This window comes from Labrus bergylta, chromosome 13, assembly GCF_963930695.1.
Source record: "Labrus bergylta chromosome 13, fLabBer1.1, whole genome shotgun sequence".
Classification (NCBI taxonomy): domain Eukaryota; kingdom Metazoa; phylum Chordata; class Actinopteri; order Labriformes; family Labridae; genus Labrus; species Labrus bergylta.
In genome coordinates this window covers 19,206,039-19,231,489 of record NC_089207.1, presented here as the reverse complement: position 1 = coordinate 19,231,489, position 25,451 = coordinate 19,206,039, and the positions used below count along the sequence as shown (strand labels likewise).

The window sequence follows — 25,451 nt, the reverse complement described above, 5'->3', positions numbered from 1 at the left end:
AAAACACTTAGTCCATATGGTTCAACTGTGTTGGGGGTATAAATCCAAAGGCCTCTCTTCTCAGTGGTTTGTCAACAATGTCTCCCCCTCTCCGGCAGGGTTAGACCTTTTCAATGCCCCAAACCCAGATAGATGCAGCAGACCAGGGTTTGCTTGTCTGTAATGTCTTGCTATTGCAGAGTCCATGTTGTGATTGCGGATGGCTGCTTTATGTTCAGCAGTGCGTGTTTTGAGGGGAAGTTTGGTCTGAGACTGTCTTGTAATGAAACAAGGTCATTTAAGAAACTATAGAAAACTTAAGCCCTGAACTGGACTCTATCTGCTGCTTCCTGGATGAACCTCCTGTGTTTGTGTAACCACCCCAACAGCCAGACCACAGAGCCAGCAGACTCTCTTGCTCTGTTGTCACCTGCCTCCCTTAAAGCCTCTGTGAGTTAGAGCCATGAAATAAGCTTCAAACTGAATTGCATTGCTTTGTGATTTATGCTGACTCACACTCAGCAGTCTCCAGCTGTGTCTTTGCTGTTTGCTGCTGAGCAGGTGCTTTACAGTGGAGGTTTTAGAGCTTGTTTTATGAAACCAGCAGCCTGCTATAGTCAGAAACAACTGTCTGAGATCAGTGACAGTAACCCACAACAGTGAGGTCGAGGCAGGGACAGCTACGAGCAGACACTCAATATAAAGGAGTTTCAGATCAGATCCTGGTGATAATTTTCTGTAGGCAGTAGATAACTAGGAATGACAACTTTTAAAGGTTGTTTTTAAAACATTGTGTTTGTAAATTAGACTTGGGTTGAGAACTGGGGGGGAGGGGGGGGGGGGGGGGGGGGGGGGGGTTCACTGGTTCAAGTCCCGGTACAGAACAAGTCTGGAAATTGGTTTGGTAGCTGGAGAGGTGCCAGTCCACTTCCTGAGCACTGCCGAGGTGCCCTTGAGAAAGGCACCGAACCCCCACACCAGCTCAGGAGTGCTTGCTGCAGGCAGCCCCCTCACTCTGACATCTCTCCATTAGTGCATGTTCAAAGGATCCTGTTTGTGCATGTGTGTTGTTGATCATGACACACACACACGAAATACACAAATACACAGTGTAAAACTGAGTTTCCCCTTGCGGGATTAATAAAGGATGTCTTAGAATTGCTCCAGTCAGTGATTTTAGATTTCTAGTTCTCTGTTGATGAATTTACATAAATGGAGTGCTGTAGTCAATAAAAGTTTTTTTTTTTAAGAGCAATCAACATCAACACATGAATCACAATGTGATTAAGGTCTGATATTAATGCATTCAATTCTTTAAATCACGTTCATTGCCTTCTATTTTGTCTTATTTCACTTTAAAAAACTCTCAGACAGCTCAGCTCAAGGTTACACGTAACATCCACCTTATGACATCAAACACTTCACTGTACCGTTCCCTTCGCCTGTCTTCATTTACTTTACTATCTGTAGCAAGTTTCATGTTCTGAAACCAGCAAAGTTCCTTACTTTATTTCAGAATAAAAGCAGTTTGATATCCAAACAGGAAGTCAATTACTCTTAGCCTAAGACAGTACATAATACAAAATAAAAACATGACAAAAAACTGTTGTGAAATGCAAAATAATGGAACATGCAGCGAAAAATGTGATTACCCACTGAAATAATAAGATTAATTGTGATTTAGAAAATGATTGTTTGACAGCCCTAGTTATAGTTAAATTGATTATTCTGTAATAGTGCATTGGAGTAAACGGAAAGTCTCTCAAATTTGTTCTTAAAAGCAGAATATGACTGTACTCGGTAACTTTCCACCACTGGTCTGTTATCATGTTTTTTTTTTTTTCAGTGTCTAGCGTGTGTGAGTTATTACATCCCGCAATCCTTCCAAACCTTAATAACCTTCCCCGCAGAAGTCAAAGACAGATATAAAACATCGATCTGTGTCTGGCAGAGACATTAAAGATATGAGACTTAATATCCAGCCTCTCGCTCCGAGTGTCTGTGTGCGTCGTGAGGGCTCCAGCATCATAAAGTTCAGCCTCTGACCACAGAAAGCATCGCTTCCCTCTAAGCCCGCCGGTAAGTTTGATATAACGTCGGGTTCACAGGTGTCATATCACCGGTAAGCACTCCAAACACCGATGCAATTGCATCTTTGCCCTGCACGCATTTAACAACCCGCAGCGAGCTGTGCTGAATCTCTTTTATTGACCATTTAAGCTCATCGCTTAAGGCCCAAATAAAGCTTCTTTATAGCAAAATAACACAATTTTAGGTAGCAAGAAGCAGCCAAATGTCTAACACTATATAGTCTGTGTTTAATGCATGATAAATAAAAAGCAGAGGTGATAAAAATGAGTGGGGTTTTCAGCACCATGGACAGCACCTGCACGGCTGCAGGCGCAGCGACCGGGGTGTGATGCAGGATTTCAGCGAAAAATAAACCTTTCCCCCAGTGGCAGTAAACGACTGCAAAGGCATTATCTGTAGGCAAAATAGTTCTTTCTGGACTCTCATCATGAATTTCTCCTTAAATCCTGAAAGACCAGCCCCCTCCCTTTCGAAAAATCATCACAAGACCACTTGAATACCCCTCCTCCTCTTCCTCTTCCTCCTCCTCTCTGAGCTATACCCCCCCCCCCTTCCTCCAAAATACCAGCATCATTGAGAGCAGACCGAGGAGAGACTTCCTCACGTAGACGTGTAGGAGAAGTGTCAGGGAGGTAAAATGTGCGAACACTTCGGCTCTCTCGGTTCGGTAACGAGCGCGTCCGAAACTCTCCTCCCTCTCCTTCCTGCACGAGGCTGATGTGAACAGCACGTTGGCTCCTCGTCTGACGCTTCGTCCAAGAACCTCGCAGATCCTCAATCGTGACGGCTCCGTCCCTCCTCACAGTCCTGTTTAAGATTCCGCAGCTGACAAGACGGAGCTGCTTTTTGCCCTCCGCCACTGCTACCGCATCTTTCCCTTTCTCCTGACTTTTCTTTCCCTGGGAAACAAAACAAAAACGGGGAACTGGCTTTAATTCTTTCGGATTCAATCAAGTTTGATCGTAAGAGGAGTTTATAATGACAGCCACCAAGGAGCAGCCGAACCAGAGACAGAATCAGCCGCAGCAGGATGAGGTGGGCTTTTCTTTTTATTTGCAGGTTTCTTCCACTTTATCCATGCACATTGCGCCAAACTCTATGAAATGACCTGTTCCTGCAAGGTCAATTCATCCATCAGCATAAAGCTCGTTTTTATGTGGTAGCTGAGAGCCAGTTATCGTCACATACATGCAGTTAGTAAATATGTAAAAACGTATTAGTTCGCTTTTGGCTCCTTGTCTCCATCAGTTTTTTGGGTTGTTTTTTTTGCACAGATGAGGAGTCTGAGTCTATATAGTGAGGAGACGATTCAAGTTGGTCCTGCACATGCCAAATATTGAAACAATCAAGCCGTCGTCAGCTGCGCGTGGAGCTCATTGTCAGCTGTCAAGTCTGGGTCACAGAAATCCTGAGCGCTGTGGGCACATGCCATGCTCTGTGTGTCTGTCAGTGAAGAGGGGAGAGACTGCATGAGCAGCCAGGGCGCATTGTAATTCAGCCGCTGCCTCCTCAGCTGCCCTGACACCTTGAACGAGCAGGAACAGTCGTGGAAAATTACTTTGTGAGACGGAAAAAGGGCAGTGTGTGCGTATTTTCCTGCACAGATTCACTTACTGTGGCGTTAGAACTGCACTCTGGGCACCTTAAGCGTCCCTATTAGACTGCAGGACTTGCATATTCCTGCTGAATGCACCTCAACATGGGTTCAATGCAATGGCTTTTTAAAGAAGGAGGAAACCAGGGTCTTTGCCAGGACTGGCCTGTCTGCAACTTGACAACTATTGGTCTATGTTTGCACCAAACCTCTGAGCCTCCATTCCCATCAATTATTAATTCCCCTTCTGAAAATCTTCTGTACCTTCTAGCACATGTAACCTCTACTCTCCTTCTCTGAATGTTGCAAATCCCTTCTGTTGCTCTGTGGGTCTCCCTCTGAGAGATTTCCAAATATATTCTTGGTGTTCTTAATTGAATTCTGCCCCGTAGCCTTATTATTCTAAGAAATCCAAAAACCTGGGCCCTCTTAATTGAGTTTCTGTGCCTGAAATATGAGCCTCATGAGATGTGGTTGCAGTATGATAGCTCACAGCGTTCAGTAGTCTCTGGTCTATATTTAAAGCTCAGTGGATACTACACTCGGTTGGCCCTGAGGCTGTTTAAAAGTCGTGATGTTGACTCTATGTGTGAGTAGAGTTCACTGATTTAATTAGTGAGGATGCTGTAATGTATGATCACAGCAGTGGGGAGCTGTTAATGGAGCCTTCTGTTGCTGCAGACATCAGGACTGTTGTGTTGATACTTTGTTGTCTGTTGGATGCTCTCGTTTGTGTCTTAATGTTTTCTATAATCAAATGCCGACAGCAGAACAGCTGCAGTGTTTATTAGGAAAACCTTGAGATTCATGTTGCTCTTTAGGGCTTTGAACCGTGGAACCGTGTTACTTTCAATCATGTTACCTATGTTCCCTCAAACTAATAGGTACACAAAGATTTGCCATGGCTCATGTGGATCGCCTCAGGCTGCAGCCATTGCACATGCTATAATGGCTGCAAAATAATCCCTGGGCATATGCACCAAGTTAAGTTATTTCCCACAAAAGTTGTTGCTTTTGCCACTGACAGGCTCACATTTGTATTCTATTTGTTAGACAATACTACAGAAAGGATTGCTTCAGAAATACACTTTTTAATAAATAATTAGACGCACCTTTTCAAGCCAGAAACAGCTGTTGCATCTTTACCTTCAAAACCACCAGACTCCACAGACAACAACAGTCATTTTGACTCCCACAACATGGGACCACCTTCTCTACTGCCTTTACTCATGCACATGTTGGTTGTGTTGTTGAGAGATGTTGATGCTTTCATGGGTTAGCTTGGATTCAAACAACAACACATCACAAACAAACTAAACACTCACAGAAACAGAAGACCAGCATCTCTCTTGTTGTGAAAGGTCAAAATCTTTTCTTTTTTTTTTCAATGGAGTTTGGTGGGGGATGTAAAAGCTGTTTCCCTTTCTATTATGACATAATCATCAATCAGTTTTGCCTGTCAGTGGAAAAAACAAGCACTGTGTCTGGACAAAATGTCATGAGTTTCAGGAATACAAAGTGAAATCATTAGGAGATTGTAACTAAACATAACTGTACATAAACTGTAAAGAGCCTAAAAGCCTCTGTGAATTTTTGATGGCGCCATGTCGAGTTATTGCGTAAGATTTGTGCAGCATGCTGCCGTCACGTTTTCAGGCGTTGAGGGTGAGAGCATTTCCTCAGCAGAGCCAGAGCTATTACTGTCCCGGCGCTGTCAGCCCACAGTGTGTGTACAGAGCTCCTTGGCAGGCTCTTAACGGGGTTACGCTTCATCAAAGTTGCATGACCATGCTGAGGGAATTACAAGAGGGGGAAACACAGAGGCATCTTTAAATAATAGGTGAAGGAGAGAGCTGAGCCATGAGCTGTTTAAGTATCTGCATGCTGGAGGAACCGCGGTTCTCTCTGTCTGCTGTTGGTGCAGTTAATCCATTGTTGTTGTGTTGAAAGCCTTTTTCTGTTTGTGGTTTAGTCCGTCTTGCCAAACAATAACATTGGTGAAATCTGCAAGGCACCGATCCATCCCCTGCTGCATTTAGACCTCTATTTTTTTTTGTCTGGCCAACTATTTTTTTTTTCTTTCTCACAGACGCCAGTGTTCACAGCAGTTGGAAGTCGAAGCTGCCATAAAAAATACACATCAGGAAAGGTTATTTTCAAAATAATGGTTGCTGACAGCCAGTTTGGGGGCGAGGGGAATGATGACAATGACCCAAAACTTGATTTTTGACTGTTTGAGACAGAATGAGACAGACATGCAGTCATCAAACAGATAGATTCAAATGTTTAAAACGTGGCTACATCAAAGCCATGAATCAAAGAGATTCAAAAATGTGGTTGAAGATTAAAGCCTACAGTCCCTGGCAAAAGATGTGAATGCTATACTTGCATTTATATTACTTTAAAACCACCCTTATTGCATTAGCTTATAGTATTGCAAAAATTTGGTTGAGCAGCAATAGCTATTTTTTTTAAGGAATGATTATGAGTTTAACCATTGTTAGACATCATATTAGAAATAATCTCAACCATCAGTTTTCTTATTATAACCTTGATGACACGTCTGCCACAGTGATTTGAAAATGCTAATTAGCCTTGAAGCTAGTTTCTTAATTTCTGATGGGAAGTTATCTATCGACGTGCAACAAAATTACTCTGGAGGCTTAAACTAATCAGAGCTAATAAACGTGGACAGGTTATAACTATGTAGTTATCCACTAAATCAATGAAATCTGTGAGTTTTTTTTTTGTCAAACTGGGGACAACTGCTGCTCCTTCTGTCTGTGTTGGTTTTCGGGGGTTTTCTTCCACAGTCCAAAGATGAGGCAGGTTAGGTGATGAAAAAGCCTGGACATGCATACTACTAAGTTTTTATCCTGAGAGTCTTACTTGCCATTACTTATTTCTTTATGCTTCTTCAATCACTTCATTTTAAAGGTCTAATCAAACATTGCATTATTGTCCTTAACTTGACTGTGAATCCCTACAGATGCAAAACTGAAGCTGCACAGATTTTTGACGATCATATTTTGAATCAATGGCTGCTGAGTAAGTTGCTATATTTGCCCTGTTGGGAGTAAGAGTGTGTTGGAATAGGAGCACTGGATCCCTCTTGGCAGTGACACTACACACACTGTGTCCGGTCCCTCTTTAGTATCACTGAAAGCGAAAGAACAAAGCGACTCATTTGACATTGGCTGGTCTCACACTGTGTCACTGCCTCCTGTAACCACAGACATAATAAAAGCTGACTGACCTCTGCGAGACCCTGCAGCCGGCAGACACTCTGTGTGGGTCAGCGGGGTGTATAGACTGACCACCTGACAGAGTGTTATCCTCTGCTTTGTTAATGGAACTGTTGTTGTCTGAGCTTGGGACAAAAGGCAAGCGACGGGAGAAATGGATACCTGCCTTATGTGAGTAAGAGCAGCACTTTCACAGGCCGAGATCCTCCGGCCCGGGAAGCTGTAACTCACACTAATGGAGAAAACGTCCAGGGCACTGCTGCCGATGCACCGCAATGGACTCAGAAAGAAAGAGAGGAAACGGGGTGTAAAGGAGAGAAAGAAGGACTGGAAGAAAGAGGGAAGAGGTCAATTAAAAGACAGCAATGGAGTAGAGACGATAAAAGAGAAAGATAAGGAAAGGTTGGAAAGGCAGCAGCATGAGGGTGCAAATGACCAATTGATTTGAAGAGGATCAGGAGGAAGAGGCTGATGGCAAAGCCTAAATGAAGTGAGAAGAAGAGGTGTTAAGGTGAAGATGGCTTTGAGTTGAGAGATGAGAGTGTGAAGTAAAAGGCTTTTTGTAGTTCTGTCAATACACATTTGGACCAGGAGACAAAATGCTTAAACCTGCACTAACAGATATTCTGAGCACTTGGAGACAGCAGAAACAAGTTGTGCAGAAAATACAACAAATTGCACCATTGCCCGTTTTTAGTTGATATGGTGAAATAGTTAGGATACATCCAGCTGTCATGGAGTAACGTCATGAGTGAGTCATGTTTCCGGACAGCTAATCCCATGTTTTCTCTCTTTTTGCCCCTCTTGCAGAAAGTGCTACACCAGGTGTTTGCCTGCACCGACGTCCTTCTTTTAAAATACAGCAGCATGATCTTGTGGCCAGGCTCTTCAATATAATGCTGTACTTCAGCCTGTAGTGTCAAGTTTCCACAATTATCTGTTTTTTTTTAAGTGTTGTTAAAGTTATGTGAGTATGAAGAGGATGAGAGTTTAATTGGTTTGGAGGTCATTGGTGAATACACAGTAAAGCAGGGCCTGAAGTTATGTTGCATTGGTGTTAATTGGGACCGCACCCTGCATTCATGTGGTGTCAGACACATTGGAAAAATGACTGCACGAGTTTGAAATGTACATGAACATGTGCTCAAGTCGGAACAACAACTCAGAAACTCTGGAAAGAATTAGGTGCTTGACTTGCCGACTTGACATCCTATTTGTCATCACATGGGGGGCAGCATATGTTTTGTTAATGTTAAGACATCTTTTTATTAATTCACGTATAGCACATCAATTTTTTTGCTCAAATGTAACTTTTAACAGAGAGATTTCTCACATCTTCTTCGTAGCGTCCACCATGTTTGTTGCTATTGTTACAATATTTTGACTCTCAGAACTGAAAGCACTCGAACACACTGAAGTCGGAAGAACAACTTCCTAACTGGGAAACTGGGACCATCCGAGGAGCACATTAATCCAGCAATGGACTGTGTATTAAGAAGGATGAAGCCACAGTCGCCTGGGAAGGAAGGCAAAATACTTAGAGCGCCCTCTACTGACTGGCTGCAGTATAGGTGATAAACCCCGCCTCCTTTATATTCACAGACAGGACATGGGCCAATCTATGAAGTTAAAATACACGTCGAATACATTTAGTCAGTCATGATAATTATTAATATGCTGATTTAAGTCCAAGTTTTCATATTTCCTGAGTAGATCAGTCTTAATTAGCTATTTGATGCAGAAAAAGAGTGGATGTAACTTCATGACTGACAGCTCTGGCGCCTCCTTGCAGAGTTCTTTTCCAGATTGTCAGAGTAGGGGAGGAAAGGCGAAAGAAAACGTTATAAGGCCTTGTTTAACTTTCCATACCCATGAGTCTCTGCTCCAAGCAGACACAAGAATTCATTCTGCTGTGGACTGTATAGCCACATCAGTAACTTGAATTTGTGCTTTGGTTAGCTGAAGGGCCGTGGCTACAATTTTAGGGTTCCACCAGCCTGCTTTTCTTTTTCTATGTTTTGGCTCCAAACGATGTCACCAGTACAACGTGTCAGCATCCGTCAAGAGACCTAGACACATTCCTTATTAATATACAGTCAATGTTGGAGGCACTGATATTGCAGGACTCAAACTAGTGTATACTTTGTGCAATCCTGCGTTTGTAGAGTTGGGGTCACGGTAAAGGGAAATGCACCTCTCGATGAATTATAGTGCTTTGCATTTCATGTTGGCTGACACAAAACTAAAGGGGCATTCAGACAATTATAAATATATACTTATATACATTAAGTTTAAAATCCGTCAGTGTAATAAGGAAGAAGGTTTAGTATTTTACTTACAATGACATGAACAACAAACATTTATCTCACGAGACGGGTTTTAGGAAAAACTAAAGCAGCCAATCAGAATTCAGGATGTGTCTTTGTCTGAGTGTGTTCTAAGGTCATCTTAATAAAAGTTCACTGCACTGCACTCTTCACTTCCTGCATACTAAGTAAACTGTTAGAGGCGTGCGTTAAGAAAGTAGCACATATGTGCTTACTCATCATCCAGAGACACCTGGGATGCTTTATTTTTACATCATGCTTTTTGTATTTACTTTGTTTTTCCAGCAAATTTACTATCTCAGATTTTTTCTTCCTCGTGATCATAACCTCTGCTCCCCTTCTGAAATTTCCTGCACATGATGATGATGATTCACACTTGTGATGTTCATGTAATAACCTTTTTTTCTGTATCCTGAGGCGACTGGTGCTCCGGATTACCTAACGCTGACACGTGTTCTGTCCTCAAAGGGATTAAAAGCCAATTACAAAGTTTGAGTCATCAGGGTGACACAGGCAGGGGGAGACTGCAGTCAAACCTGAGATAACAGGAATTAGAAAGAAGGAACATCCAGAACCACATTGCATATGTGTGTGAGTGTGTGTGATAGAGGGACGTCTCCTAAACTGATGTATGTCCAGGTAAAACACAGCTCTGGCACCTTGATTAGATGGGAGTCAGGAGTGACATCATTGAATCTTCTTGCTCTTATCAGTCTCTGACTTTTTAAAAATGTTTTGTGAATTTGAAGTTGCCTCAAGAAACTTTCTCAAGCAGAAACATGCACTCTAATTGAAAGGCCTATGTGTGCCCAAGCTGCTAAGCAGAAATGCTGAGTCAGGGTACTGACTGTTCTCACCTTACAATGAAACACAAAAGTGTCTCCTGAATAATAAAAAAAAAAAAATTCCAACCACAATCATCCCCAGATATGAACACGCTCTGCTGCAGGTGTTCATCTTCTCTTAATGTTTTCTTAAAAAGTACAAAGTGAGATGTTGACTACATGGTCTGTTCAACAGGAGTTTTCTGGTTCCAGCCAATGAAGCAGAGATTTTTCGAACTTTTGCTTCATGATGTCATTTACTGCCGCTGATGCGTAACACCTTTTACAACTTGTGAAGCAGAGCATTGCGGTCAGTGATAACTTCACTTGAGGAAGTTGATCGACCGCAGAGATACTCCAAGGGAGGAGAGATGATTAAGTTTGATTAACTGAGGAGGCTCTTATAATGTAGCTCAAATCCTGGTCATACTAACAATCTACATGCAAGGCTAAAGTATTACAAAACATACATATGACAGACAGAATAAACAGCTGAATTAAGTTTCTTTCAGAAACTGAACACTTGGTGCACATGCAGGTCCAACATGAGTCCACTGCACACCACGCGGTCTGTCTCCGGGGTATGGCCATAAGCGCCACTCCGCTCTGCTCCTCTCCAAATACGTGCAAACTTTATTTTCAATGGAGCACGATGCGTCAAGCTGAACAGGGCAGATCGATCCAGACAGGAAGTCAGACAAGGGAATGCACATGAATCAACATTATGTCAAAACAGGCACGAGTGAATACCAGATAAACCATAAAGTAAACTGTAATCTACACATTGTTCTTTTTATTCCCGTGTGATCTTGTACCTTTTTTTTTGTGAACCCTGGAGTCCAGCTGCTCATGGCTGTGCTCCGCTGCACTTATGCTTCAGAAACTGAGCCAGTGGGTTAGGGCGCGTGGCGTCAGATGGATTAACAACCATGGTGAAGACAGAAAGCTGCACATGAGGATGCTGTGGAATCTGTTGGTTCTCAAAATCCCTTTAAAAAAAAAAAAAAATCAATTTTATCAGAGATGAGGCTGTCACTGTGAGAGCACTGCCCTGGTATGCCTTCACCGCAGTCAGGTTCAAACCAAGCAGCAACCTCAGGTCCTGACAAAATGAAGACAATATGGAAGTGTAAACTCCTGCAGTTCTTAGAGTGTCCACTTGAGGCTCCAGGAACACTGGAAGTCACATACACAAAACAGGCATTTTTTACAGCATAATTAAACATGTTTACAGCAACATTAGAATGCGTATGCTTTAACAAAATATCATAAAAATTTCCTTTGAGGCTTAGAAGAGTTTGTAGGTTTAATTGTAAGTTTAAAAATCACTATATAAATTTAACATTTGTTAAATGAAATACCAGCAAGACATAGAACAAAATGTCTTTTTAATGACGAACTATTCCTGTCACTGATGTTCATCACACACAAACACTTCAGCATGTAGTTCAAAAGAGTTAATTAACTCTGCTAAACCTGTTGGAATTATATGTACCTGTTTTTTCCCCCCCATCTACTCAATGTCAATATAACATTTATTTTCCAATATTGAACTGCAGAGATTATTTTTAGTTTATTCCCTGAATGTTCTTCTCATTAATATTGAAGATGTGGCTCCTGCCAGACCTTTGCTCTCCACCGGTTCATCATTCCAGCTCAGATGAAGTGCAGGGTTATTCCTGGCAAACACGTTTTTCAGCACTTTCAGGGTTTTTTTTTTTTTTTTTATGAGCAGTGAGGCCAGGAAGGATCGATTTGACTCTCCGGGGCAGATAATCAAGACTCATCTGAAAGGCCAGTGATACTGACAGCACTCTACAGATAGATGGATAGACCGACACATTTATCTATGGACTCCCTATACTGTGCCACTCATGGATGTTTACACAATACAGACCTGTATTACATGATCTGTGGAGAGTTCTCCAGATGTAAACACAAAACTTTTTTGTACCTAACATACCGGAGCCAGAGAAGTTAGATAAGTATAGTTAGAAAATATTCCATGTTCTAAGTTTATTTTCAATTCGATTCAGGAAGCTTTATTGGCATGAATGTGAAGATATTGCAGAAGCTATAAAGCTATCTCTATCTCACTTTAGCCTTGAAAATCCTTCCCATTGTCACAGACTGTGCTGTACTGCCGAGGCTCCTCGCTCACGTCAACACACTCTACAATCAATCAGCGAGGCGTTTTTACCTATAGACCTCAGAAAAGTAAGACAACTCATGAACTGCATTGTAGAAAGTAAGTCATCCAACCATATCACATGATACGACTGCTTTAAGTCTATATTGAGTTCTGCAAAATGCTAAAATCTTGCCTTGTTTATTAATCAAAATCCTTGTCAAAAATGTCTAATTTCACTTAATATAAGCCCCGTTCAACAGACAAGTCAAGATATATAAGTATAACAAGCAACATCTCCTCAGAGGAAGAATATGTGACATTTTACACACATATAAAGCAGAAGTCCAGTACATCCTGTTTAAATGTCTCTCTGAGTCATGACTGTCTACAGTGAGAGTGACGTGCGAGTCCAGCTGGCTGTGATGATGTAAGAGCCGTAAATCATTGTGTTTACTTGGACGGGACTGTTGGCTCCTCCCCTTGTGTATGAAAGTTGTTTAAGTCAAGGACAAGGGAAAAGAAGAATAACATACTGTACTCACTGCATATTTGAACGTTATGCAAACGTTTTTAGATCATGGTCTTTCCTTGTAAACAGTTCACTGAAGTCAAATTCCTCGGTGTGTGAGCATATCTGTACAGTAAAGTTGACTCTGATTGAATTGTCTTTAAGTCTTAAAGAAATGATCACTACGGAGATAGATGTTTTTGTTGAAAGGAGACACCAGACTCCATTGACAAAAAAAAACAATCATTTTACTCCACCGGACGCAGGAGTGCTTCTCTAATCCTGCCTCAATTGGTCAGTTCGTTTGTTTAATTGTGTGACTTTGGAGTATTAAATTGTACAAAATAGACTTGACACAGTACTTCTGTAACTCACAGTAACACAACATCTAATAATGGTAAAAACACTGTTTTTGTGAATGGAGTTTGGTTGCCTTGAATTTTGATGTTTGCTTTTTTTCTTTTTTGTTGTTTCAATGGGAGCATCAAAGGTCTGCCGCTGTGGGGATTCTCTCTGTAATGTTGTCAGACGCTTAGAATAACAATCTGAGGCTGTCAGAGGGAAGAATGAGCACTTCAGGTCAATATGCAGTGAAATCTTGCTTTTGCTTACTCCAGCCTTATACGAGACATAGTAATGTAAGCAAAGCATATTTATCATAATTCATGTTCAACGACTACCTAACTTACTAAGCAGGAGGTCAAACTCTTATAATGACCTATTAGCTATAGATTATGGCCATGCACAATACTGAATATCGGTCGATCTTGAGCAATAGATAGATATATACATACATATTTATAGCATCAAATGCTGTCATCAAACACTTGTGAAACAGATATACAGTATACTTCTTTTCTTTTTATTAACAGTTGGTAAAAAAAGCTTTATTGGCTAGAATAACAAAAGTGCAGTGAAACACATTTTTACTTAGAAATTAAAAATTATGAATATATAAAAATAAATAATTAACTTAAATTGAACAAACCTAGTTGTATCGGCACGAATTGGAGATACAATCAGCTGATTCCAAGTCAGGTGACATGTTAATATCAGCCGGTCATTTTATCAGCCAGGCTGCAATAATAAGTGCTTAATAACTACTAATAAGCAGCCAGTACGCTGCTAATAAGCATGCTAATAAACATGCTAATAAGCTACTAGGTAATGGTGAATATTGTGACCTTTATTTACACTGCTACCCTATTTATTTTTGGAACCATCCCTAACCTTCACTAACATAATAAGAAATCATAGGTTGTTTTTTTTTCATCAACAGTTTGAAGGACCATTACAGTGCAGCAGTTTTCTGCATCACTTCATCCTCGCGTGTCCCTATGGAATCTGCACTAACCTTGATAGTGAGCTACAGTAAGCCACAGAGCCTTTTTTTTCTATCGACCTTGTTGTTTTCACAGCTCAGCTCCTCAGACAAACACATCTGTTACACTTTGTGCTGACTTGTTTTTGAAGCTGATGTTTCATGAGATGTCGCTCAGAGGAGTCGTCAGCTCCTTTCACATCACATCTCTGTGCACAAAGTTTAGGGGATTTTTTTTCCCAGGCTGAAAAAAAAAAGACGTATATTTCATGCTGTCAACAACTCTCTTTAAAAACTCAAAGCAGCGATGAATTGATGCTTCTAACAGGTATTGTGTGGTTATCAAAGGCTGATGTGTTGTATTCCTCTGTGACTTCGAGTTCTACCATCCTCTGAAAACACATCAGTGAGGCACACTGCTGCAAAATGTGACATTTATCGCGTTACACATAAATAATTGCGCTTTAACCACTATACATACTGTATATATCTATTATGACAACAGAATCTGTATAGGAGAGGGACTGAAGTGTTCTGGTTTCATTTCAATGTTCAGGATTCCTATCAACCAACCAAGCACCAACGTAAGCCTCAACTATTCTTCCTGGGTTCCAACCAAGCTGCAACCTCCGGTCTTGAAAAATAGAGCCAATGCAGTTTAGAATCATGCCGTTTGTCAAGTGTCTGACCGCTTGAGGCTGGCTCCAGCACAGGAAGTCACATACACATGACTGGCAAAAAAGCAGATTTTGCAGCATAAATTAGCATGTTTGTAGCCTGGTACAAAGAAACAAAATAGGTCTGATGAGTTATTGTCATCACTGGCACACAGTGTACTGGGGGTGTATTTCTTTTTAAACAACCATAGTTAGGTGTGTAGCTGACATGATTGACAGGTGGGTGCCATGTAACAATTTGTCAAGACCGTGTGCTTTGTACCTTTTGAAAAGAACAAACAATGTCCTCCTGAAGACATCTGGACCAGAGCAGTGAATGATCTCTGGGGTTGTTTTAGAAAGCGATGAAGAATAATCTGTTGTTTTCAAAAGGTCAGGAACACTCAGAGTTCCCTCGTTTACCTGCTTCCTCTCCTCTCCACCTCTCCGTTCCCACTAATTCCCTCTCAACTAGTAATTTTATAGCTCAGTGCCCGCTCAATCCACCAATGTCACCTTATAGGTATAAAAAAAAAAAACAACACACTGTGTCTCTCTTCAACTACTCACGGAGACAATTTCCTGTCTTCACTCAGACGCACACACAGCTACATGGCGATGAGCTGCCGTTGCTGCTGATGTCAGGCGCTCCATTCATTTTTTCTTTTTTTTTATCTCTCTAGATAAATAAAATTTGTTTTTGAATGAGGAGGAAATGGCGAGAATCTTTTCCGCAGCCTGCGGTGTAATTGCAAAGGAATATATTCAACTGTGAATAATTGCATTTAAATCAGAGATTTGACTGCAGGAGACGGACAAAAGGCTGTGGCGCCCACTGCGTAAATGATATGAAATCACATTTAAATGTGCACAGAAAATTCAAAGTGAAGGCTGATTAATGGAATTAGCTTTATTGTCCTATGTCCTTCACATAGTGTAGGTGGTTTAGCTCAGCTTTATCCTCTATAATAATCTAAAGCAGATGGAGACAGCTCATTAAACCGTCTCTCACCCTTTGTTTGTCTTGTAAAATCAGGCATTGCTCTTTTTTCTTTACATAGACTCCAGCGAGACCGGCATTAGAATATGAAAACCTGAATACGGGACAGAATATTAAAAAGCCTTTAGACGAAATTCAAACAATGTAATTGATTATTAATGTCTGAAAATCCTTCTGGACTGACCCTGGCCTGTTCTGAATGACGAGCACACAGTGAACAGGGGTTATAGTATACAGCGGGGGTCATCAGCTACATTTGTTGAAGGGCCTGCTTTCTTCTAGACAAAAACCGTGTTGGTCTGAATTTAAAGTATACCTGCACATAAGACGGACAGCTGTCAAGCCCTATGTGCACGAGTTGGTGTCAGAGGTGAAATGTAATTTCTCCCATTAACCTAATGTGATTATTTCAGCCTAATGATTTTATATGTTTATTGTTTAATCACCTGAGATCGTTTATTCTGGGTGCCGGATGAGAATTTGGGGGGCATTATGTGGCCTGCAGGCCGCCAGTTGATGATCACTGGTGGCTGTGGCTCAGTTGGTAGAGTCGGTCGTCTCTCAGCCAGAGGGTCGGGGATTTGATAGCACCGAGGACTAGGCATGCCGTTTGGTGGCTCTATTGAGCATTGAATAAAAGAGAATCAGCTCTGAAGCTGGAGCCGGTGTTCTATCGAATAGTGCTACCAATCGAGATGTGCTACCATGACGGTCAGTGCAGTACAGCAAGCGAGCATCATTTGATAGTGGCTTTTTGTCTGTTGAGAAATGCTTCCTCTGAAAGGTTTCATGACAGATTATAAAAACCTTGCTTTCTGTTTCCTTAAAGTCTAAGTGCAGCCAGTAGTGGTGTTTTAAAGTGATTCTATAATGGGGCATTATAGGGGATAATCGTACATTGATACATGCTTCCCTTAAATCATCGAGGACCAAATCTTGCCCCCCATAATGCATATGGAGTGAGTTGTAGATTAATATTCAGTTATTTTGTTCTAGTAGCATTACTTGATAGGGGATACGGATAGCCTCTGGTATCGTTTTGTCCTATGGTAGCATTTTTCCACATGGCAGCACATCCTGACAGAACACCGGCTCGTCCGTGCCCCACACATCACTACCTGACATCAGCTCCAGACAGGTACGGAGCAGCTAAAGCTTCTGCCATCTGTCTCTCTAACTCTTTGTTTGTTTAAAGGTTGGCTCGTTTCCCTTGACTTTTCCATTTCTCTGCTGTACTTCTGAACACACGGGTAGACTGAGTCTGACTGATGATTCGGGAGTATGTGCTCGGTATGCAGAGCTGCATCTTCACATTACTTTTTAATATGCGAGAGATGGTTACACGCAAATATCCCTGAGGAAGGCGTGCAAGTCTACAGTTTATCTAATATAACAAGGTGTATTATTTTCACACTGCAAAAACACAGAAGCAAAGGTGCTTTAGTGCTGCAGCTTAATCACAGTGATGGACGTTTAACTTAGCAGTGCAGTATCATGAAGTACAATTACAACAATGCAGTCTTCACAATGACAGAAGAGACTGCAGGAATTTTGTTTTGGAATTGTAATTGGCAGCCTTTATAGCCGTTTTCACATATGCACTCCTGAAAATATCTAGATTCAGGAGGACTGCTCCGGATATTCTCCTATGATGAGAATATTTGCCTTTACATCAAATGTGTAGTTCAGTGAAATCACTCTATCAACAAAAGAGCGGAGAAGAACATACTGACAAACAGACGACGTAATGCAGCCATTTAATTGCTTGCACGGAGATCGTAGTGGTTGCGAGCATACACTGACTCCAGTCACAGTCTGTAAACGTAACTCCCCCTCCCATCGGCTTGAGGTGAATTCTCCAGAGAACATCCTGCTGTGTTCTCACATCAGCTCACTCAGAGGCTGACAGGACAAACTCCAGGTGAAGTCTGAGAGAATAATTTGGCTGTTTGCGTTCACACACACAGCTCCTCCTGCAAATATCAGGAGTCAGTGTGAAAGCACTATATGTAAGTTTTCCCCCTTAAACCTGCAATCCATCAACACATCATGCAGGGCAGCGGTAGGTAAATTTAGCACAGATAATGTGAACTAATCCGCTCATTTCTGAGCTCATTGTTTCATCATTACAGCCGGATTTATTTTTATTGTTTTGGTATCCTTTCTTATTGTCCTGATTTCTTACTGTACATAGAGGAGAATTTTCAGGTGTGTGTGTGTGTGTGCATATTCAAGGTTCAAATCCCTGTTTGAACAGGAACCTCTGTCTCGTGCACATGTGCACTTTGCATGTTCTCCCTGTGCATGCATGGATTCTCTTTTTTCACCGACAGTCCAAAGGCATTCTTATCAGGTTAATGGGTGACTGTAAATTACCTGTAGGTGTGAGTGTGAATGTTTGTTGTCTGAGTGACTAGCGACCTTTACCTGTAGCCCGCCTCTCCAACAATAACAGCTGAGATCGGCTCCAGCCCCCTGCAGCCCGGAAGGGGTTAAGTGAGCTAGATAATGAATGGCTGGGTTTTATGTTTTTTTCTAATGTATGTATTTATTTATCCTTTTTACACTATTATGATCACAACATTATATTATAATAATAAACGTAGTTCCTTATATTTTTAGCTCTTTGAGGAGAATCTCTTTGATGAAAGGTGGAATAAATGTCATGGCTTTATTGTGATATTAATCTCAGCACTCATATTAGCATGCAGTAATACCTCTGCACTGTTGTGTGAGTCACCAGCCTTGTGTATCTGAAACCGATATGGAAGCGACACTGACTAATTGAAAATTACCTCACACTGACCAGAGGCCGACGGCGGCGTCCTCGAGGGCACGGCTGATAATGCTAAATACAATAAGATGACAACATGTAGCTTAGCTTGCCATTTCCTATTAACCAATGGGTCAATTTCAGATGTCAAGCCCTGACACCCCTGCACAGCTTTGGCTGTGGCTGTCAGGGATTCAGCAGGCACTGAAAAATGCCATTTCATGGGTAAACAAAAATAAGCCCGTACAGATGGCATTATTTTTTCTCCCTCTCCGACCTGCTGCCATTGATAAAAAGGCTGGCCTTCTGCTGAAACGCTGCTTTTCTTTTGTCACACTCTGTCCAAGGTCAGAGTCCAGACGAGGGTTAGCTCACGACTCTATAAATAGCCTGACTCCTCTATCGGAGGGCTTGTTACCCGTTTGTGAGTGTGTGTGTGTGTGTGTGTGTGTGTGTGTGTGTGTGTGTGTGTGTGTGTTTGTGTGTGTGTGTGTGTGTGTGTGTGTGTGTGTGTGTGTGTGTGTGTGTGTGTGTGTGTGTGTGTGTGTGTGCGTGCGTGTGTGCGCAGTGAGCCAGTGAGGAATAAGCGTATTAGCAGCTGTGTGATGAAGATGGCTGGGGTCTTAATCAAACACCTCAAAGGCAGCATTAGCATTCTAATTTTACACAACGTCTTATAATCCACACCCTCGGCCTCTTTGAAAATCACATCTATGACAGTAATGAATGAACTTGTTTGTGTGTGCAGGAGAATTGTAGAGGCTGAGAAGTGTCAGAAATACTAATTTTAATGTTAAAAATAACGTAGGTCTGTGTCTGTCGCTGACCTTCTCTGTACATTCCCAATGACTGTGTTCTAGCTAATAAATGTCACCTCCTGTAGCTCGAACGTCCAGAGAACACAGCCACAAAGATCTCTCATCAACAAAATAGACAATAAAGTATAATGTGAAGAGCCGCTCCAAATAACAAAACGCTTCTGTGATGTTTGTTTTTTGAGATTCTGCTCTCATCGCTTGTGTTCAGCTGAGGGGGTTCAGAGTGGGACCAGCAGTTCACTTAACTCAAAAGACTAAAATGTTACATTGTGCAAAAGGGATTCTCAACACTAATTATTCATAGGTGCTGTTTGAACTTGAACGACAGGGTCGGTAGTTTTTGAAAACTAGCATGAAATTTGAAAGTAGCATTCCCTCAGTGCTCTGCCTACACACCCACCCCCTCCCCTCTGTGCTCCCTCAAAAGTCACGCCCCTCACTTACATGCAAGTGTATGAATGTGTCTTACTGCCATAGATGGGATGGGATAGAGGTGCCAGTTCACTCCCACAGTCCAAAGACATGCTCGTTAGGTTAACTGGTGACTCTAAATTGTCCGTAGGTGTGAATGTGAGTGTGGCTGGTTGTCTCTATATGCCAGCCCTGTGATTGACTGGCGGACAGTCCAGGGTGTAACCCTCTCGCCCAGTGACAGCTGGGATCGGCTCCAGCCCCCCTGCAACCCCGAACGGGAAAAGCGGCATAGACAATGGAAAGATGGATGGATCTTATCTTATTGAAGTCCCCTGTTCCCTGGCTGCAGGAGCACTGCTGTTCACTAGCTTTCTCATTGTATATCCTTATGTATTCAAATTTTATTCTTTGTTTTTTAACACCTCAAACAATTGAACAAATTCCCTGTATGTCTACCTTAACATCCCTCTAATTAGATTCTATCTCAGACTCTGTGTGATTGCATCTATCCATCTTACAGCTAGGCCTATACCATCTATTCAGCCTGGATTTCCCTTTTTGTTCTTTTTCTTTGTTTGTCATGGCAAAACAGAACGCAGCCAGCTGACGACTTTGATTGCCCTCCATATTTGATTTTCTAGTGAAGTCATGTTTGATCATGGAACTTTCTGTGAGATCTTGTGTCTGTAAGATCTCATTTTTGCAGAGTCGTTAATACCAACGGCCGGTGCGTGCGCTCATGTTCTGGTTGAATCATCTAGTGTGTCCTTGTGTCTCTGGTCTCCCACATTATTAAAAGTGGTTAAGATTTGAAAATCGTCAAGTGTGTAGCAGCCTGATCCAATTGTATTGACTTCAATTCAGCAATCCGTTTAATTGAATCATTTGTTCTGTTTCAATAAAGGATATCAAATAGATACATACATGTTTGGCTGAACGGCCACTCGGGGGTTCAAAGAGCCCCATGAACCACCATCCCTGCATTTATGTATTTTTGCTTTACTCTAAGACCGCCTGCATGTTACTCAAATTTCTTCTCACCATGAATTAAAAATACGAGGAGTGTATTTTTAACATTTCCACACAATGCCATACAGCATGTACAGTACAGAGTACAAGAATAAAGACACTGTGGGTGAAACCTTCAGTCAGTAAACTGCAGCAGAAAGCAACACCCTCTCCAGCTGTGCTTCCTCCTGTTAAAGTCTCTCTGTAATAATGTGAGTCACTGTTATTTTTTTACGTAAAGCTGTTTTCTCCCGGGTTTGGAGGCTATAGGCTGTTTCAAAGACTGATGAGGTGATTACAGGAAATGGCTTCTGTTAGCACACAGCTAAGCCGTACGATTGCCCAGAGACTGCTTAGCAGCAATCAGGGGAGTTTTTCTTTATTGTTCTATCATCTGCTTTACTGCTTTAAACCACAGATGCCTTCCACTCATTGATTATTGAAAATGTTATGGAATAATCTCACTGCAACGGTCAGGCTCTAAACTGAAATTGAAAGCTGATGATACTTAAAGGTGCACCCCATCGATCGATGTTTACGCACAGTGATCAGTTTACAATCCGACCGCTCAGGCTGGAGTCAGTTGTATAATGTACTCAGTGTGTGTATGTGTAAGTGTGTGTGTGAGTGTGCATGGAGCGGTTTTGTGAAGTGTGAGAGATTAAGTCTGATTATATCACCAGGGTCAACTTTGGGTGAGAGACTGTTTTTAACACAAAGCTTGAGCTCCAGTCTCGGGCCATGGGCCTTTTGAAAGATGTGTGTTTACAGGAGAGGGAGGGTCCAATGAAGTCTGTAACACATTACGGTCGTTTTCTTTCCCCCAAGTATAATTTGCAATATTGGGAGTTTGAAGTCTGTGAAGGCTGTTTAAAAGATTTATTTTAGGGCTTCATCAAGAGACAGGACAGTGGATACAGTCAGAGGTAGGGGACAGAGAGAGAGAGAGAGAGAGGGGAATGAGATGCGAGAAAGAAGCCACATGGTGGATTCTAACCCGGGCCACCTGCTCCCGAGGACTACAGCTTCTGTACATGGGGCGCACACACTAACCGCTAGGCTACTAGTGACCCCCTGCATCAAATCCACATAATAGTGAGCCTGTTTGAAGGTTTTTAACGGTTTTGTAGAGGGACTGATGTCACTTGTTGTCATAATGTCATAAAAGGCTTTAACCAAGGAGACAATAAATGATGTAAGCTCTGGACGAATTATGTAAAATAGTCTATATTTTAAGCCAGAGTGATGGAAAATAAACAACAACGCAACCTTTTGATTTGCTCATTTTACTTTGAAAAACTCCCAGAAAGCCCAGGAGAAGAGTCAAATGTAATGTCCACCTTATGACATCACATGCTTCACTTTTTTTTAATGTTCCCATTCACTCTGTGATCCATTCCTAATAAAAGCACATTTTTCATGATTTTGTTTTTAACAGGAAGTAATGCAAACTTTGTTTAAACTACAAAATAAAAGCATGACAAAAACTTTGACATGCTAAATAATGGAATGTCAAACAACATGCCATGAAAAGATTTGAATAATCACGATTGGAAAAAATAATAATACCCGTTTGACAGCCCCAATAATTACACCAAGGAAGGAAACATTCTAAAAAAATGTGTACGATAAGGCACTACCTTTTTGCATATTCTTTGGTATGACATCAAATGGCCAGTTGTATGAGGACAAATTGAGGTGTGGGTTCTGGTGTTTAAGTTAAGTCAGGATTTCTTAGGTCTTCCTCATTTAGAATTGATAATAACTCCATTCCTTGCAAGTTCATGACTCCCCTGGAGGTGCAGTACAAAACTTCTAGACTGACCATTTAAACTGTGATTATATCTATGCTTACTTTGTTAATGTAAATCTGCTCTATGAGCCCTGAATGTAAGTGTCAACATCACTGGTGTCATTGTGTTCCTGTTTTTATTCATGCATGAACTAACACTATCATAAATGTCCACTTATTCCCCCTCACAACATCTCTTACAATACAATACAATAATGTTCCCATAAGGCTCTGTGCTCTCCTTGACCTGATGAATAATTGAGTGTATTGATCGATTGTGATGGTGTTTACTCCAGAGAGAGACAGAATTACAGAGTCGGTGTAATTAAAAGAGGGCTCTGGGTTGCATGAATAAATAATCACTGATTGAAGTAAAATAAGCATCAAAGTTGTTTTTTGTAGCAGGTGTTATTTTTGTTGACTCTAAGATTTAAAAGATTTCTCTTCATTATTTTCTTTTAATTGTTGTTACCCTTTATGTGCAGAGTCGGGGTGGTGACCCTCTGTAGTCAGGGAATAAATACGACTGGGAATTTACATCAGAGCTGAATCGCTTTTTTATTTTTCATTCAATCCTCACAAACTTTGACCTCCGTTATAACATCGGTGTCCTCAGAAGAAGCTGTTCTGTCAGCTCCTGAGGAGCTCAGAGCGACAGGCTGACTGAGATCAGAAATTCAACAGATTAAAGAGGAAGAAAAAAGCTGAATCTGTTATTGATCACAAGATTTATTTTTGATCCCCATCAATGACGCTCCATGGAGAAGCTTACGGTTAAACCAGAGAGCCCACAGGGAAACGGTCCATAATCAATAAGCTATAGATCACAGAACATAGACCGTACATACAGATGAACAACGTGCCTCAACCTTCTCCAACAAAGATGAAGTTAAAATACTTTTCTGACAAGCGCTGACTTAATCTGCATTTGGAGCCAGAGTGCGATCAGCTGGAGGAGCTGCGGTATCGCATCACTTCTGCTAACAAAAACACATATTCAACTTTCAAACTGAAAAGACCCCTCAGGTCGACACTGTCCACAGAAGAACATATTCTCCCGTCAGTGTGAAGCAGACTATGACTCTTGTGTTAGTGCTTATCACGTTTCCTCTCGCCTTCCCTCCTCTACTCTGATGTTCCAGTGCACACATCACCTGAGCTGTGGAGTTGTGTCGTTTTATTACCTTTTTATAGCATTAAATACCAAATGAAGAAGAAAATTCTCAGAATTAAATATAACTCAAATCAGCGTGACTAATGACCTATCGTCTTACACGGAGGAGGTGGGGTTTATGAACGGCAGATAGTCAGAACAGAGCGCTCTGAATCTTTTGGCTTCACTTTAGGCAGTATGTTTTTGCTGTCCATTCGTTATACATGCATCTCTATGATCACATAAGGAGAGTGGCTGATCTGCATGGTTTTAAGGTCTGTGTGTCTAAATGTGTCCATAAAGAATGAAAGAAAAATGACGTCTGCCTGTGAAGATAAAGCTTAATTTGGCCATAATGGATTGTATTCATTCAGAGACGTACAATTAATGTCAATCTTGTCTTTTAATCCCTTATATATATAAAAAAAGCATAATTTGAAAAACACATATATGACAGAAGGACTGTTTTATTAAACCAGAAGACATACAGTATGATTTGCTCCTTTTGGGTTGTCAATCAAATGTCAATCACTCTGTCAATCAAATGAACCCCCTATTCAGGTGGGTGTACTGTAAGCACGAGGATTAGTTTCAGTTTGCCCTGCTTAACTGGCATTTTTCTCTGACATTTAGACATGTGCATCACACCCTAACACCCTGAGCAACAAGCAAAGACTCAGGTAAATTATAAATACTGAGAGAAGTTGACTTCTGATCACTCCCACACACCAAAGATATGCATTTAGAAAAGCAACAGCATAATATGAAAGCAGAATAATAGCGTCCAGACTCCTACAGGTTTCCCTTGAGGTACATTAAATACAATGAAGATGGGTGGAGGGGGATAAGTAGATGAAGAGATACTTTCACAGAAACAGGCCTTTGTCCTCGTGATTTTACTTTGAGGCAGTGAAAAATGAAGGTGCAGCCTTTCTTGTTTTTGCTGTGCAGCCTGTTCTGGAGGTTATTTATAACCCTGTGTGTCCCTGCGTAGCACTTACTTGAACCATTATGAGAAGCAAACAACACATTTTGAAAATAAATGGCACGATGACAGGAAAAAAATAGATACTAAATGGTCCAAAGGAAACAAGTTTTAGGTCTATTATATAACTGCATTGAGACAAAAGGTAATACTAATTTCTTTCAGCTTGTTTGTAAATTTGCCCCCTCCTCCTGGGCTCATCAGCACAAGAAGCACACGCCCACTGCAAGACTTGACGTGTGTGTTTATTGTTTCTGCAAGCTACCTGAGAATATAGCATTTGTTGCAATGGTAAAGCCAATAATTTAGCAAGCTATCACAAGCTACCCCCAGGTGTTTGGCAACTGCTTGTCCAACAGAAAGCAAGCCAACTTAACGGCCCGAAAGCGTGTGAAAGCAGACCCAGGGTTCAACCTCGTTTTGAAACCACCTCACTATGATTATATTTTCTCCCTTTTGCCGCTACGTCCACTTCCACCAGTTTGAATGGCCATCCAGTGGTTGAGTTAATCCACTCCCAAACTCGCCTCAGCCAATGGCGTCGTCTTTGGCTGAGGGAAACAAATCTACTCCCAACCAGTCAATCAAAACATCTAAATCCAGGCAGAGGACTGGGTCTCTGCAGACACAGTTGCCACCACTCATGTATGGAGGGCCTTACATGAGTGATGATTGAGCAGTATTACTTTCGTAAAAGTCTATTTTGTATTTGTTTAGGAAAATGCTACTGTTTCTATCTTTAAGCTAGTCTTTTTGTTATAGTTTCTCATCACAATTAAAACATTTTTCACTGAAACAATACCTCTGATGCTAACTTCTTTGATTTGGCAAA

General features: G+C 41.4%; 1 protein-coding gene across 2 annotated transcripts in view; it reads left to right on the top strand.

Annotated features, from left to right (window-relative positions):
* Positions 1–25,451, top strand: part of LOC109983495 (inactive dipeptidyl peptidase 10) — a 184,757-nt gene that overhangs the window by 74,541 nt on the left and 84,765 nt on the right. Inside the window, exon 1 of one of the 2 annotated variants that reach the window (XM_020633217.2) lies at positions 2,639–3,105. The exons of the other annotated variant lie outside the window; for it this stretch is intronic. Within the exon in view, the coding sequence (XP_020488873.2) occupies positions 3,049–3,105 (57 nt within the window). The 5' untranslated portion in view covers positions 2,639–3,048. Of the gene's footprint in view, positions 1–2,638; positions 3,106–25,451 lie in introns of those variants that run through there. 2 annotated transcript variants of the gene reach the window in all.